Raw genomic sequence first — 16581 nt, 5'->3', positions numbered from 1 at the left:
GCGACAATATGGGCAGAGCTTGAAGACATCATGTTGAGTGAAATAAAACAGACACAAAAGGACAAATACCAATATATGCTCTCACAGATATGAAATAATTCAAGCAATCAAAATCATAAAGTCAGAAACTAGAATACAGGTTACCATGGACCATGGTAGGGGTGAGGGATGGGGAGTTAATGCTTAATTGGTACAGAATTTATTATTTAGGGTGATGGAAAAGTTTTGGTGATGGATGGTCATGATGGTAGCACAGCATTATGAATGTAATTAACACTACTGAATTACATACTTGAATGTGGTAAAAGGGGAAATTTTAGGTCATATATTATGTTACCAGAATAAAAATCAAAAATAAAATACATAGGACTATACAACACAGTGAACGCTAATGTAAACTGTGGACTATAGTTAAAAGAACGATTATAATAATATTCTTTCTTCAGTTGTAACAAAGGTACCACACTAACAAAAGGCATTAATAATACAGGGCAGTAGTATATGGGAACTCTGTATTTTCTGCATGATTTTTCTGTAAAATTATAATTTCTCTAATACATAAAATAAATTTTTTAAGTTCAAAAAAAGTAATATTTTCAGAACCTATATAAACAATGGAGATACACCCTTTGAAGATTATGTTTCTAATTGTCAATAGGGTGAGTCCATTACTAATATATTCACTGAACCATATTTTAAACAAAATAATTATTACAGTCCATGATGGGATAGAAAAGATTCTTAATTTTACTGCTGAAAGAATCATGGTTATGCTTACAGTAATAGCCAAAACAATAACAATAAAGATTTAAACATGGCTTCATACAACTTCTGAGATCATTAAAAACAGTCTCATTACATTCTATAGAACTGTAAACACATTTCTAATACTCAGAGGTATTAATTAACATTCTTCCTTTCATTCTTGCTTGGCTAGCTTGAACTCATCCTTTAAATCCTTGCTTAAAATCTTCTTTATCTGGAAACCCTTCCTTAATGTTCCTAAAACCAGGGCAAGAGCCCCTATTACCTACCCCAATGGTATAATGTACTTTTCTTATTACTCTTGGGGAAATGCTTTGCAAGTTTTTACTGGTGGTGATGTTTAGCTGTTTGTCTACCCACTTGACCATAAGTCCGTAAGAGTAAGAACTATATGTGAAACCAAAATTGCACCAGTATTCAACATCTGACGATGATGAGTAATAAAATATTTGTGGAACAAATGAACAACAATTTTTAAACTTTTCCACTTAAGGGATTCTACTAATTTTCTATCTTTAAAACAGCTATCCCATGACAATTCAGTGACCAATTAATATTCATCTGAGAATTACATGTAACGATTTAGCCTATACATATCGGACAATACTAAATTTAACAAAGCTTTTATACCATGCGTATAAACATGAAAGTATGGCAAACCGACGAAGGGGTGTAATGTTTCTATACATGGAAAGTTCTATTGTTACTGTTTTGCCTGTTTTCCACAACTGAGCTAAAAATTTTTTCTAAAAAAGCAAGTTCAAGGTTAGGTTCTCATAACTACAATATAACACAATAGCAACAACTACAACTGTAACAGAACTATTTTCCTGTTTGTATTCTAGCCTATCTGGGTATGCATAAAACAGAATAAAAAGTAACCACTGTGGCAAACCAAAGAGTTCTGATTTGGTAAAAAAAGCAATATTTCCTGCATAACTAACCCTAAATAAGTATATTACACAAATACAACATAATAAACTATCATTTGCTAGTGATTACTTACAAAGAGGTATGATGAGAAATTGCAAGATTTATAAAACAATGTATTAAAGTAGTCAAATTTGCAATAAACTATGAAAAAGTAAACAACCTAGATTGTTTTATGAAATCAAACTTAACCTTTCATTTAACCTAAAAAGTAAAAATGTTATTTCATTTAAAACAAGCAAAACTCTTGAGGAACAATCTAGTTAGATGGAAGACTTTTAATGACTCCATTCACATCATTCTTGTAGTATCCATCTATCAAGAATGAATACATCTAGACAAAGGATCGATAAGGAAGCAGATAACTTTAAAAATATGATAAATGAACTAAAACAGACATATACAGAACACTGCACCCAAAACAATAAGATACACATTCTCCTCAAGTGCTCACGAATCATTCTCCAGGACAGACTATATTTTGGGTCACAGAACAGGTCTAAATCAATTTTACGAGACTGAAATTACACAAAGCACTTTCTCTGACCATAATGGAATGAAGCTGGTAATCAGCGACAGGTGGAGAACTGGAAAATCCACAAATACATGAAGATTAAACAACACACTCTTCAACAATCAGTGGGACAAAGAAGAATCTGGGAGAAATCTGTAAATATCTCAAAATGATTGAAAATGAGAACACAACATATCAAAACTTAAGGGATGCAGTGAAGGCAGAGATGAGAGGGACATTTACAGCTCCAAATGCCTACATTAAAAAAGAAGAGCTAAAATCAAAGACCTAACTGCATACCTGGAGGAACTAGAAATATAACTGTAGACTAATCCCAAAACAAGTGAAAGGAAAGAAGTAACAAAGATTAGAGTATAAATACATGAAATTGAGAAAAAAAAAAAGAGCATAAACAAAATGAAAAGTTGGTTCTTGGAAAGATGAATAAAATTATCAAACTCTTAGCTAGAATGACAAAGAAAAAAAGAAAAAAGACACAAAAATTAAATCAGAAATGAGAGGGGAGACATTACTATTGACTCCATAGAAATAAAAAGGATCATTGAAAGGATATGATGAACAACTGCATGCCAACAAATTATACAATCTAGATGAAATGGGCAAATTCCTAGAAACATACGAACAACCTAACCTGACTCAAGAAGAAATAGAAGACCTCAACAGACCAATTACATGCAAAGACACTGAATCGGTCATCAAAAACCTCCCAACAAAGCAAAGCCCAGGACCAGATGGCTTTACAGGGGAATTCTACCAATCGTTCCAAGAAGAATTAATACCAATCTTGCTCAAACTTTTCCAAAAACACTGAAGAGGTGGGAACACTACCTATCTCATTCTATGAGACCAACACTACCCTAATATCAAAGCCAGATAAAGATACTACAAGAAAAGAAAATTAGACCTATTTCTCTAATGAATATTGATGTAAAAATCCTCAACAAAACACTCACAAATTGAATCCAACAACACATCAAAAGAATTATACACCACAAGCAGGAAAATCAACTAATGAAACATACACCAAATGAACAAATGGAAGGGGGAAAAAACACATGATCATCTCAAATGATGCAAAAAAAAAAGGCATTTGACATAATTCAGCATCCTTTCTTGATAAAAACATTTCAAAAGATAGAATAGAAGGAAATTCCCTCAACACAATAAAGGGCATATATTAAGAGCCCACAGCTAACATCATACTCAATGGTGAAAGACTGAAAGCTTTCCGTCTAAGATCTGGAACAAGAAAAGACTGCCCACTGTCATCACTGTTATTCAACAATGTCCTAGAAGTTCTAGCTAGAGCACTTAGGCAAGAAAAGAAATAAAAGGCATCCAATCAGAAAGGAAAAAAAAAAACTTTCGCTATTTGCAAATGACATGATCCTATATAGAGACAGTCCCTAAAGATCTACAACTAAGCTACTAGAGCTAATAAACAAATTCAGCAAAGTAGCAGGACACAAGATGAACATGCAAACATCTGTAGTGTTTCTTTATTCTAGTAATGAGCAATCTGAGGAGGAAATCAAGAAAAAAAATGCCATGTACGATAGCAACTAAAAGAATCAAGTATCTAGGAATAAATTTAACCAAGGAAGTAAAGGACCTACAAAACATTACTTAAAGAAATAAAAGAAGACCTAAATAAATGGAAGGACATTCCACGTTCATAAACTGGAAGACCAAACATTGTTAAGATGTCAATTCTACTCAATTTGACTTACAGATTCATGCAATCACAATGAAAATCCCAATGAAAAGCCTACTGTGCCGAATTGGAAAAGCCAATTATCAAAATTATTTGGAAGGGTAAGGGGTCCTAAATAGCCAAAAATATCTTGAAAAAGAATGATGTTGGAGGACTCATACTACCTGACTTTAAAACACATTACTCAGCTACAGTGGTTAAAACAGAATGTTACTGGAAGAGGCGGGGCAAGATGGCGGACTGGTGAGCTGTATGTTTTAGTTACTCCTCCAGGAAAGTAGGTAAAAAGCCAGGAACTGCGTGGACTGGACACCACAGAGCAATCTGTCTTTGGGCATACTTCATACAACACTCATGAAAACGTGGAACTGCTGAGATCAGCGAAATCTGTAAGTTTTTGCGGCCAGGGGACCCGCGCCCCTCCCTGCCAGGCTCAGTCCCGGGGGAGGAGGGGCTGTCAGCTCCGGGAAGGAGAAGGGAGAATTGCAGTGGCTGCTCTTATCGGAAACTCATTCTACTGATTCAAACTCCAACCATAGACAGACTGAGGCCAGACACCAGAGACTCTGAGAGCAGCCAGCCCAGCAAAGAGGAGACAGGCATAGAAAAAAAACAACACGAAAAACTCCAAAATAAAAGCAGAGGATTTTTGGAGTTCTGGTGAACACAGAAAGGGGAAGGGCGGAGATCAGGCCTTGAGGCGCATATGCAAATCCCGAAGCAAGGCTGATCTCTCTGCCCTGGGCACTTTTCCTTAATGGCCCTGGTTGCTTTGTCTATTAGCATTTCAATAACCCATTAGATCTCTGTGGAGGGCCGTTTTTTTTTTTTTTTTTTTTTTTTTTTAATCCTTTTTGCTTTTTCTAAAACAATTACTCTAAGAAGCTCAATACAGAAAGCTTCAAAGAATTGAAATTTGGGCACGTCAAGTCAAGAGCAGAACTAAGAGAGCTCTGAGACAAAAGGCAATAATCCAGTGGCTGAGAAAATTCACTAAACAACACAACTTCCCAAGAAAAGGGGGGTGTCCGCTCACAGCCACCATCCTGGTGGACAGGAAACACTCCTGCCCATCGCCAGCCCCATAGCCCAGAGCTGCCCCAGACAACCCAGTGTGACGGAAGTGCTTCAAATAACAGGCACACACCACAAAACTGGGCGTGGACATTAGCCTTCCCTGCAACCTCAGCTGAATGTCCCAGAGCTGGGAAGGGGGAGCAGTGTGAATTAACAGAGCCCCATTCAGCCATCATTTGAGCAGACTGGGAGCCTCCCAACACAGCCCAGCAGCCCAGAACTGCCCTGGGGGGACGGCACTCACCTGTGACATAGCACAGTCATCCCTCAACAGAGGACCTGGGGTGCACAGCCTGGAAAAGGGGCCCACTTGCAAGTCTCAGGAGCCATACGCCAATACCAAAGACTTGTGGGTCAGTGGCAGAGACAAACTGTGGCAGGACTGAACTGAAGGATTAGACTATTGCAGTAGCTTTAAAACTCTAGGATCATCAGGGAGATTTGATTGTTAGGGCCACCCCCCCCTCCCCGACTGCCCAGAAACACGCCCCACATACAGGGCAGGCAACACCAACTACACACGCAAGCTTGGGACACCAATTGGGCCCCACAAGACTCACTCCCCCACTCACCAAAAAGGCTAAGCAGGGGAGATCTGGCTTGTGGAGAACAGGTGGCTCGTGGACGCCACCTGCTGGTTAGTTAGAGAAAGTGTACTCCACGAAGCTGTAGATCTGATAAATTAGAGATAAGGACTTCAACTGGTCTACAAACCCTAAAAGAACCCTATCAAGGTCAGCAAATGCCACGAGGCCAAAAACAACAGAAAATTATAAAGCATATGAAAAAACCAGACGATATGGATAACCCAAGCCCAAGCACCCAAATCAAAAGACCAGAAGAGACACACCTAGAGCAGCTACTCAAAGAACTAAAGATGAACAATGAGACCCTAGTACGGGATATGAAGGAAATCAAGAAGACCCTAGAAGAGCATACAGAAGACATTGCAAGACTAAATAAAAAAATGGATGATCTTATGGAAATTAAAGAAACTGTTGACCAAATTAAAAAGATTCTGGACACTCATAGTACAAGACTAGAGGAAGTTGAACAACGAATCAGTGACCTGGAAGATGACAGAATGGAAAATGAAAGCATAAAAGAAAGAATGGGGAAAAAAATTGAAAAACTCGAAATGGACCTCAGGGATATGATAGATAATATGAAACGTCCGAATATAAGACTCATTGGTGTCCCAGAAGGGGAAGAAAAGGGTAAAGGTCTAGGAAGAGTATTCAAAGAAATTGTTGGGGAAAACTTCCCAAATCTTCTAAACAACATAAATACACAAATCATAAATGCTCAGCGAACTCCAAATAGAATAAATCCAAAAAAACCCACTCCGAGACATATACTGATCACACTGGCAAACATAGAAGAGAAGGAGCAAGTTCTGAAAGCAGCAAGAGAAAAGCAATTCACCACATACAAAGGAAACAGCATAAGACTAAGTACTGACTACTCAGCAGCCACCATGGAGGCGAGAAGGCAGTGGCACGATATATTTAAAATTCTGAGTGAGAGGAATTTCCAGCCAAGAATACTTTATCCAGCAAAGCTCTCCTTCAAATTTGAGGGAGAGCTTAAATTTTTCACAGACAAAGAAATGCTGAGAGAATTTGCTAACAAGAGACCTGCCCTACTGGAGATACTAAAGGGAGCCCTACAGACAGAGAAACAAAGACAGGACAGAGAGACTTGGAGAAAGGTTCAGTACTAAAGAGATTCGGTATGGGTACAATAAAGGATATTAATAGAGAGAGGGAAAAATATGGCAAACATAATCCAAAGGATAAGATGGCCGATTCAAGAAATGCCTTCACGGTTTTAACGTTGAATGTAAATGGATTAAACTCCCCAATTAAAAGACATAGATTCGCAGAATGGATCAAAAAAAATGAACCACCAATATGTTGCATACAAGAGACTCATCTTAGACACAGGGACACAAAGAAACTGAAAGTGAAAGGATGGAAAAAAATATTTCATGCAAGCTACAGCCAAAAGAAAGCAGGTGTAGCAATATTAATCTCAGATAAAATAGACTTCAAATGCAGGGATGTTTTGAGAGACAAAGAAGGCCACTACATACTAATAAAAGGGGCAATTCAGCAAGAAGAAATAACAATCGTAAATGTCTATGCACCCAATCAAGGTGCCACAAAATACATGAGAGAAACATTGGCAAAACTAAAGGAAGCAATTGATGTTTCCACAATAATTGTGGGAGACTTCAACACATCACTCTCTCCTATAGATAGATCAACCAGACAGAAGACCAATAAGGAAATTGAAAACCTAAACAATCTGATAAATGAATTAGATTTAACAGACATCTACAGGACATTACATCCCAAATCAACAGGATACACATACTTTTCTAGTGCTCACGGAACTTTCTCCAGAATAGATCATATGCTGGGACATAAAACAAGCCTCAATAAATTTAAAAAGATTGAAATTATTCAAAGCACATTCTCTGACCACAATGGAATACAATTAGAAGTCAATAACCATCAGAGACTTAGAAAATTCACAAATACCTGGAGGTTAAACAACACACTCCTAAACAATCAGTGGGTTAAAGAAGAAATAGCAAGAGAAATTGCTAAATATATAGAGACGAATGAAAATGAGAACACAACATACCAAAACCTATGGGATGCAGCAAAAGCAGTGCTAAGGGGGAAATTTATAGCACTAAACGCATATATTAAAAAGGAAGAAAGAGCCAAAATCAAAGAACTAATGGATCAACTGAAGAAGCTAGAAAATGAACAGCAAACCAATCCTAAACCAAGTACAAGAAAGAAATAACAAGGATTAAAGCAGAAATAAATGACATAGAGAACAAAAAAACAATAGAAAGGATAAATATCACCAAAAGTTGGTTCTTTGAGAAGATCAACAAGATTGACAAGCCCCTAGCTAGACTGACAAAATCAAAAAGAGAGAAGACCCATATAAACAAAATAATGAATGAAAAAGGTGACATAACTGCAGATCCTGAAGAAATTAAAAAAATTATAAGAGGATATTATGAACAACTGTATGGCAACAAACTGGATAATGTAGAAGAAATGGACAATTTCCTGGAAACATATGAACAACCTAGACTGACCAGAGAAGAAATAGAAGACCTCAACCAACCCATCACAAGCAAAGAGATCCAATCAGTCATCAAAAATCTTCCCACAAATAAATGCCCAGGGCCAGATGGCTTCACAGGGGAATTCTACCAAACTTTCCAGAAAGAACTGACACCAATCTTACTCAAACTCTTTCAAAACATTGAAAAAAATGGAACACTACCTAACTCATTTTATGAAGCTAACATCAATCTAATACCAAAACCAGGCAAAGATGCTACAAAAAAGGAAAACTACCGGCCAATCTCCCTAATGAATATAGATGCAAAAATTCTCAACAAAATACTTGCAAATCGAATCCAAAGACACATTAAAAAAATCATACACCATGACCAAGTGGGGTTCATTCCAGGCATGCAAGGATGGTTCAACATAAGAAAAACAATCAATGTATTACAACACATTAAAAACTCGAAAGGGAAAAATCAATTGATCATCTCAATAGATGCTGAAAAAGCATTTGACAAAATCCAACATCCGTTTTTGATAAAAACACTTCAAAAGGTAGGAATTGAAGGAAACTTCCTCAACATGATAAAGAGCATATATGAAAAACCCACAGCCAGCATAGTACTCAATGGTGAGAGACTGAAAGCCTTCCCTCTAAGATCAGGAACAAGACAAGGATGCCCGCTGTCACCACTGTTATTCAACATTGTGCTGGAAGTGCTAGCCAGGGCAATCCGGCAAGACAAAGAAATAAAAGGCATCCAAATTGGAAAAGAAGAAGTAAAACTGTCATTGTTTGCAGATGATATGATCTTATATCTAGAAAACCCTGAGAAATCGACGATACACCTACTAGAGCTAATAAACAAATTTAGCAAAGTAGCGGGATACAAGATTAATGCACATAAGTCAGTAATGTTTCTATATGCTAGAAATGAACAAACTGAAGAGACACTCAAGAAAAAGATACCATTTTCAATAGCAACTAAAAAATCAAGTACCTAGGAATAAACTTAACCAAAGATGTAAAAGACCTATACAAAGAAAACTACATAACTCTACTAAAAGAAATAGAAGGGGACCTTAAAAGATGGAAAAATATTCCATGTTCATGGATAGGAAGGCTAAATGTCATTAAGATGTCAATTCTACCCAAACTCATCTACAGATTCAATGCAATCCCAATCAAAATTCCAACAACCTACTTTGCAGACTTGGAAAAGCTAGTTATCAAATTTATTTGGAAAGGGAAGATGCCTCGAATTGCTAAAGACACTCTAAAAAGAAAAACGAAGTGGGAGGACTTACACTCCCTGACTTTGAAGCTTATTATAAAGCCACAGTTGCCAAAACAGCATGGTACTGGCACAAAGATAGACATATAGATCAATGGAATCGAATTGAGAATTCAGAGATAGACCCTCAGATCTATGGCCGACTGATCTTTGATAAGGCCCCCAAAGTCACCGAACTGAGCCATAATGGTCTTTTCAACAAATGGGGCTGGGAGAGTTGGATATCCATATCCAAAAGAATGAAAGAGGACCCCTACCTCACCCCCTACACAAAAATTAACTCAAAATGGACCAAAGATCTCAATATAAAAGAAAGTACCATTAAACTCCTAGAAGATAATGTAGGAAAACATCTTCAAGACCTTGTATTAGGAGGCCACTTCCTAGACTTTACACCCAAAGCACAAGCAACAAAAGAGAAAATAGATAAATGGGAACTCCTCAAGCTTAGAAGTTTCTGCACCTCAAAGGAATTTCTCAAAAAGGTAAAGAGGCAGCCAACTCAATGGGAAAAAATTTTTGGAAACCATGTATCTGACAAAAGACTGATATCTTGCATATACAAAGAAATCCTACAACTCAATGACAATAGTACAGACAGCCCAATTATAAAATGGGCAAAAGATATGAAAAGACAGTTCTCTGAAGAGGAAATACAAATGGCCAAGAAACACATGAAAAAATGTTCAGCTTCACTAGCTATTAGAGAGATGCAAATTAAGACCACAATGAGATACCATCTAACACCGGTTAGAATGGCTGCCATTAAACAAACAGGAAACTACAAATGCTGGAGGGGATGTGGAGAAATTGGAACTCTTATTCATTGTTGGTGGGACTGTATAATGGTTCAGCCACTCTGGAAGTCAGTCTGGCAGTTCCTTAGAAAACTAGAGATAGAGCTACCATTCGATCCAGCGATTGCACTTCTCGGTATATACCCGGAAGATCGGAAAGCAGTGACACGAACAGATATCTGCACGCCAATGTTCATAGCAGCATTATTCACAATTGCCAAGAGATGGAAACAACCCAAATGTCCTTCAACAGATGAGTGGATAAATAAAATGTGGTATATACACACGATGGAATACTACGCGGCAGTAAGAAGGAACGATCTGGTGAAACATATGACAACATGGATGAACCTTGAAGACATAATGCTGAGCGAAATAAGCCAGGCACAAAAAGAGAAATATTATATGCTACCACTAATGTGAACTTTGAAAAATGTAAAACAAATGGTTTATAATGTAGAATGTAGGGGAACTAGCAGTAGAGAGCAATTAAGGAAGGGGGAACAATAATCCAAGAAGAACAGATAAGCTATTTAACGTTCTGGGGATGCCCAGAAATGACTATGGTCTGTTAATTTCTGATGGATGTAGTAGGAACAAGTTCACTGAAATGTTGCTATAGTATGTAACTTTCTTGGGGTAAAGTAGGAACATGTTGGAAGTTAAGCAGTTATCTTAGGTTAGTTGTCTTTTTCTTACTCCCTTGCTATGGTCTCTTTGAAATGTTCTTGTATTGTATGTTTGTTTTCTTTTTAACTTTTTTTTTCATACAGTTGATTTGAAAAAAGAAGGGAAAGTTAAAAAAAAAAAAAAAAGAAAAAGAAAAAAGACAAACAAGGAAAAAAAAAAAAAAAAGATGTAGTGCCCCCTTGAGGAGCCTGTGGAGAATGCAGGGGTATTCGCCTACCCCACCTCCATGGTTGCTAACATGACCACAGACATAGGGGACTGGTGGTTTGATGGGTTGAGCCCTCTACCATAAGTTTTACCCTTGGGAAGACGGTTGCTGCAAAGGAGAGGCTAGGCCTCCCTGTATTTGTGCCTAAGAGTCTCCTCCTGAATGCCTCTTTGTTGCTCAGATGTGGCCCTCTCTCTCTGGCTAAGCCAACTTGAAAGGTGAAATCACTGCCCTCCCCCCTACGTGGGATCAGACACCCAGGGAAGTGAATCTCCCTGGCAACGTGGAATATGACTCCCGGGGAGGAATGTAGACCCGGCATCGTGGGATGGAGAACATCTTCTTGACCAAAAGGGGGATGTGAAAGGAAATGAAATAAGCTTCAGTGGCAGAGAGATTCCAAAACGAGCCGAGAGATCACTCTGGTGGGCACTCTTACGCACACTTTAGACAACCTTTTTTAGGTTCTAAAGAATTGGGGTAGCTGGTGGTGGATACCTGAAACTATTAAACTACAACCCAGAACCCATGAATCTCGAAGACAGTTGTATAAAAATGTAGCTTATGAGGGGTGACAGTGGGATTGGGAATGCCATAAGGACCAAACTCCACTTTGTCTAGTTTATGGATCGATGTGTAGAAAAGTAGGGGAAGCAAACAAACAGACAAAGGTACCCAGTGTTCTTTTTTACTTCAATTGCTTTTTTTCACTCTAATTATTATTCTTGTTATTTTTGTGTGTGTGCTAATGAAGGTGTCAGGGATTGATTTAGGTGATGAATGTACAACTATGTAATGGTACTGTAAACAATCGAAAGTACAATTTGTTTTGTAAAAAAAAAAAAAAAAAAAAAAAAAAAAAAAAAAAAAAACAGAATGGTACTGGCATAATGATGGATATACTAACCAATGGAATCAAACTGAGAATTCAGAAATAGACCCTTACATCTATGGCCAATTGATATTTGATAAGGCTGCCAAGTTCACCCAATTGGGTCAGAATAGTCTCCTCAACGAATGGTGCTAGGACAACGAAAGAGGACCCCAACCTCATACCTTTAACAAAAATTAACTCAAAATGAATCAAAGACCTAAACATAAGAACCAGGACCATAAAACTCCTAGAGAAATGTAGGGAAGCATCTTCAAGATCTTGTGGTAGGCAATGGTTTCTTAGCCTTTACATCCAAAGGACAAACAACAAAGAAAAAAATAGATAAATGGGACCTCCTCAAAATTATAATCTTCTATGCTTCAAAGAACTTTACCAAGACAGTGAAAAGGCAGCCTAGGCAATGGGAGAAAATATTTGAAAACCATATATCCAATAAGGGTTTAATATCCAAAATATATAAAGAAATTCTACAACTCAACAATAAAAAGACAAAACAACCCAATTTAAAAATGGGCAAAAGATTTGAGTAGACATTTTTCCAAAGAGCAAATACAAATGGCCAAAAAGTACATGAAAAGATACTCATCATCACTAGCTATTAGGCAAATGCAGATCAAAACACAATGAGATATCATTTCACAACTACTAGAATGGCCACTATTTAAAAAAAAAAAAAAAAACAAACAGAAAACTACAAGTGTTGGAAAGGATATGGATAAATAGGAAACCTCATTCACTGCTGGTGGGAATGTAAAATGGTACAGCCACTGTGGAAGACAGTTTGGCAGTCCCTCAGGAAGCTAAGTATAGAATTGCCATATGACCTGGCAACCCTGCTGCTAGGTATATACCCAGAAGAACTAAAAGCAGGGACGCAAAAAGACATTCGTACACTGATGTTCATAGCGCATTATTCACAAATGCCAAAATATGGAAGCAACCCAAGTGTCTTATCAACCAATGAATGGATAAGCAAAATGTGGTATATATACATGATGGAATCTTATTAAGCAGGAAGAAGGAATGAAGTCCTGATGAATGCGACACGGATGAACCTGGAGGACACTATGTTGAGTGAAATAAGCCAGACACAAAAGGACAAATATTTTATGATCTCACTGATAAGAACTAAGTATAATAAAAGCAAACTCATAAAGTTAGAATCCAGAATATAGATTACCAAGAGTTAGAATGGGGGTAGAGAATGGAGAGCTGATGCTTAATTTATGCAGTATTTTTATTTAGGCTGATTGTAAACGTTTGGAAATGGATAGAGGTGATGGTAGCACATTGCTTGGAGTATAATTAACAGTGCTGAATTATGTGAGTGAATGTGGTTGAAAGGAGAAGTTCTAGGTCATGTGCGTTACTAGAAGGCCAACTAGAGGATAAAACATGGGACTGTATAACATAGTGAACCCTGTGGTGGATGATGTCCATAAGTAGTACAAATATAAGAATGTTCTTTCATGAACCATAACAACTGTACATCACTATTACAAGGTGTTAATAATAGGGTGGTATATGCAATATACATGCAATACATGGAATGCAAACTATGAACTATGGTTAACAGTAAAATTTTAATATTCTTTAAATATAAATAAATCTATAGAGACAGAATTAAGTTAGTGGTTATGTAGGGCTGGGGAAGGATAGAAGGATTGAGAAGCAACTGCTAATGAGTATGGAGTTCTTCTTTTTAGAGCAATAAAAACACTCTAAAATTGACTGTGGTGATGAATGCACAATTCTGTGATTATACTAAAAGTCACTGATTGTACACCTCGGTGGATTGTATAGTATGTGAATATTTCTCAATAAAACTGCTAAAAATAAATAAATACAGTAACCTAATAGAGATTTCCTGCAAAAGTGTTGCTAAAACTGATGATTATAACCCATTTTACAAACAGCATTAGTAAGAAATGAAATGGCATAGGATATAAAAATATCAAAGTACAGCACATGTAGTAAGGGAAAGCAGTGTCCTGAGACTTCTGATAGTTTTCTGCATGTGTGTGTGTCACAACACTGGATGTATTTTTAAGTATGGTAAATAGTAAAAAAAAATTAAAAGTTCCCCTTGATATGTATGCTCCACACACACTACTTCTTCCCCTAAAGCACTGAGAAAGTAGAAACGCCACATACAATTCCTCAAAAAAGGAAGGGATAGATTATATTAGTTTAAGCTTGATTTCACAAGCTCTAAGCTCAAACAGCCTGGGTTCAAATCCAGTTTCCACCTCTTCCTGTGTGAACTCAGCCTTATTTAAACATTACATGCCTCACTTTTTATCATCTGTAAAATGATGATAACAAAATCTTCCAAGCTGAAAATAAATAATACATGAAGTTCTTAACGTGTTTTATTATCAACAGATCTGAAGGAGTGATATATATTTTTAAATGGAAGAAAACAGAGCATCTTTGGTGTCTTATCTATGCTATGTATGCATGTGTGGTGCTTTCAATCTTCATTTTGTATTATGTCTGTCCCATTTGAATTTTTAAATATATATATATAATGCAAATGTTTCTAATATATATAACTTATAAACTTTATTTTTTAAAATACCAATAACAGGTATCTGGGCAGTGAGATTATGGTCCTTTGTTTTTGTTTTCTATTTCTCCGTATTTTATAACAAGATATTAGGTGTGTTTAAAAGAGAGTAAAGTGTGGAGTCCAGGGTTTAAGAATTAGCACTTTTTTGGAAAACTTATTATGTGCCAGACACTTCTCATTTTTTTCTTTTTTTGCCCATGAGAAAACTCAGGCAGCTGAAATATGGTAAACTGTCCGTTAGATAACCAATAAATAGCAGTGTTCAGAACTTCAAAGTCTCTGTTTCTTCTATAATCACATAATACAGTCAAATATTCTCCAGTTGCTTAGTTTAGGCATTATTTTGATCTATCCAACTAGACTGTAAACTCCTTGAGAAAGGGAAAAGTGTCACAAATTTCACTTATGTCTTCCATTGACTTAATAAGTCCTTGATAGATCCTTAAAACTTTGTGGAGTCACATTAAACGTCGTCTGGTATAACCTGTCCTCAAGGGACATACCCTTGTAAAAACAAAATAAAACAAACGAACGAAAAACACCTACTCTAAAACTGCCCAAATCCAACTTTATTCCAATACACTCTGAAGTAAAAAGGTCATGTATACCCATATCCAGAGAATACCACGACAGAAAGTTTTAGAATAGTACAAGTATCACTGTATAAACACTCAAGAATGGATTCACACTTTTCTACTACCACGCCCCCGTCACCCAAGCACCATCTAAAGAAAGGAAACTCCTGCCTTCAGGAGAAGTGTTGAAGAACCATAACCACGCCCCCAGTATGTTCCATCATATTAACCAGTTTTCTTACCTTACCTGGAACCGCAACCCCAACCCCAACCCAAAGCCCTTAAAAAAACAATTTAAAAGTAGCTGACCTGCAGCGAAGTGAAGGGGAGAAGACTTCCGGCCGGCCATGTCCTTAGCATTCACATTTGCCGCGTCCACCAGCCTCTTTACCCGGGACACGTCCCCATTGCGACAGGCCTCCAGCAGTTCACGTAGGGCCCCGCTCACTGCTGGGACCCCCGACCCTGGTCCCGCTGACCCAGGCCCCAATGTTGCTGAGGTGCTAACTCCGGCCGCCTCGGGGCTCTCCGCCAAGCTCGAACCAGAGGATGGAGAGGAAGATGAGGAAGAAGTAGGGGAAGAAGAGGACGACGGTGGATTATTACTGCCACCACCCACTGAGTTAGAAGCGACCCCGACGGCAGATGAAGCAGAAACCGCCGGGACCACGGGAGCGGCGGCGACGGTACAGATTGTGCTGGTGGTACTGCAGCAGCTGGTACTGTCAACGGGGTCCGGGGATTGGGGCCTATCGGGCGGATCCCGACTGCCATCCCCCTCCGGCAGCGCTAGGCCGTGCCGCGGGGAGGCGAAGGGGGCCAAGCCACCGGCTGTGGGGGAAGCTGGGGTGGTCCCCGGGGCCAGGCCAGGACTGAGTGGGGGAGGAGGTGGCGGCGGCGGCGCCGAAGCCCCTGGGGCGGGCTGGAGCTGTTGTTGATGATGGTGGTGATGATGCTGAGAGCGACGCGACGCCGCCATCTTCGGACTCCCCCAGCACTGTCACTGCGGCAACGGCCCCACCGCCCGCCCTCACTTCCTACCCTGGACCAATCAGCATCCAGCGCACAGGAAATGATGCTAGGCTTGGTGGGCGGGGTCAAAGGGAAGGAGGGAAGTATTGGGAGCTCAGAGAACAGCCAAGGAAGGGGGCGTGGCTTTGTGACTGAGGGGCGGGCTTTGTGACGATTTGGCGGGCCGGCTGGAGAGATTTGAATTCTGGAAAGAGCCAAAGCCTTAAATGAGAAACTTTTCCTGAATTTCTCACTTTCAGCCTGCTTGTCTTGCCCTGTTCCATTCTGCTACCCAGATTCCTGCAGTCTTCCTTATCTTGCTGCAGAGCCAGGTATTGAGATGTAACTCAGTGTAGGCAGAGAATCTGTCATTTATCATCTCTCCCATCATCTGAAAAAAAATGGAACTGATATTA

The 16581-nt window shown here is 38.5% G+C and overlaps 1 protein-coding gene across 1 annotated transcript in view; it reads right to left on the bottom strand.

Annotated features, from left to right (window-relative positions):
- TNKS (tankyrase) overlaps positions 1 to 16173 on the bottom strand; it is a 254709-nt gene extending 238536 nt beyond the window's left edge. Inside the window, exon 1 of the mRNA XM_037831282.1 lies at positions 15464 to 16173. Coding sequence (XP_037687210.1) covers positions 15464 to 16133 — 670 coding nt within the window. The 5' untranslated portion in view covers positions 16134 to 16173. The remainder of the gene's footprint in view (positions 1 to 15463) is intronic.
- Between the last annotated feature and the right edge of the window lie 408 nt (positions 16174 to 16581).

The sequence above is a fragment of the Choloepus didactylus genome, chromosome 3 (assembly GCF_015220235.1).
Source record: "Choloepus didactylus isolate mChoDid1 chromosome 3, mChoDid1.pri, whole genome shotgun sequence".
NCBI classification, from domain to species: domain Eukaryota; kingdom Metazoa; phylum Chordata; class Mammalia; order Pilosa; family Megalonychidae; genus Choloepus; species Choloepus didactylus.
The sequence above is the reverse complement of the archived record's forward strand: the minus strand, read 5'-3'. Positions and strand labels throughout refer to the sequence as shown.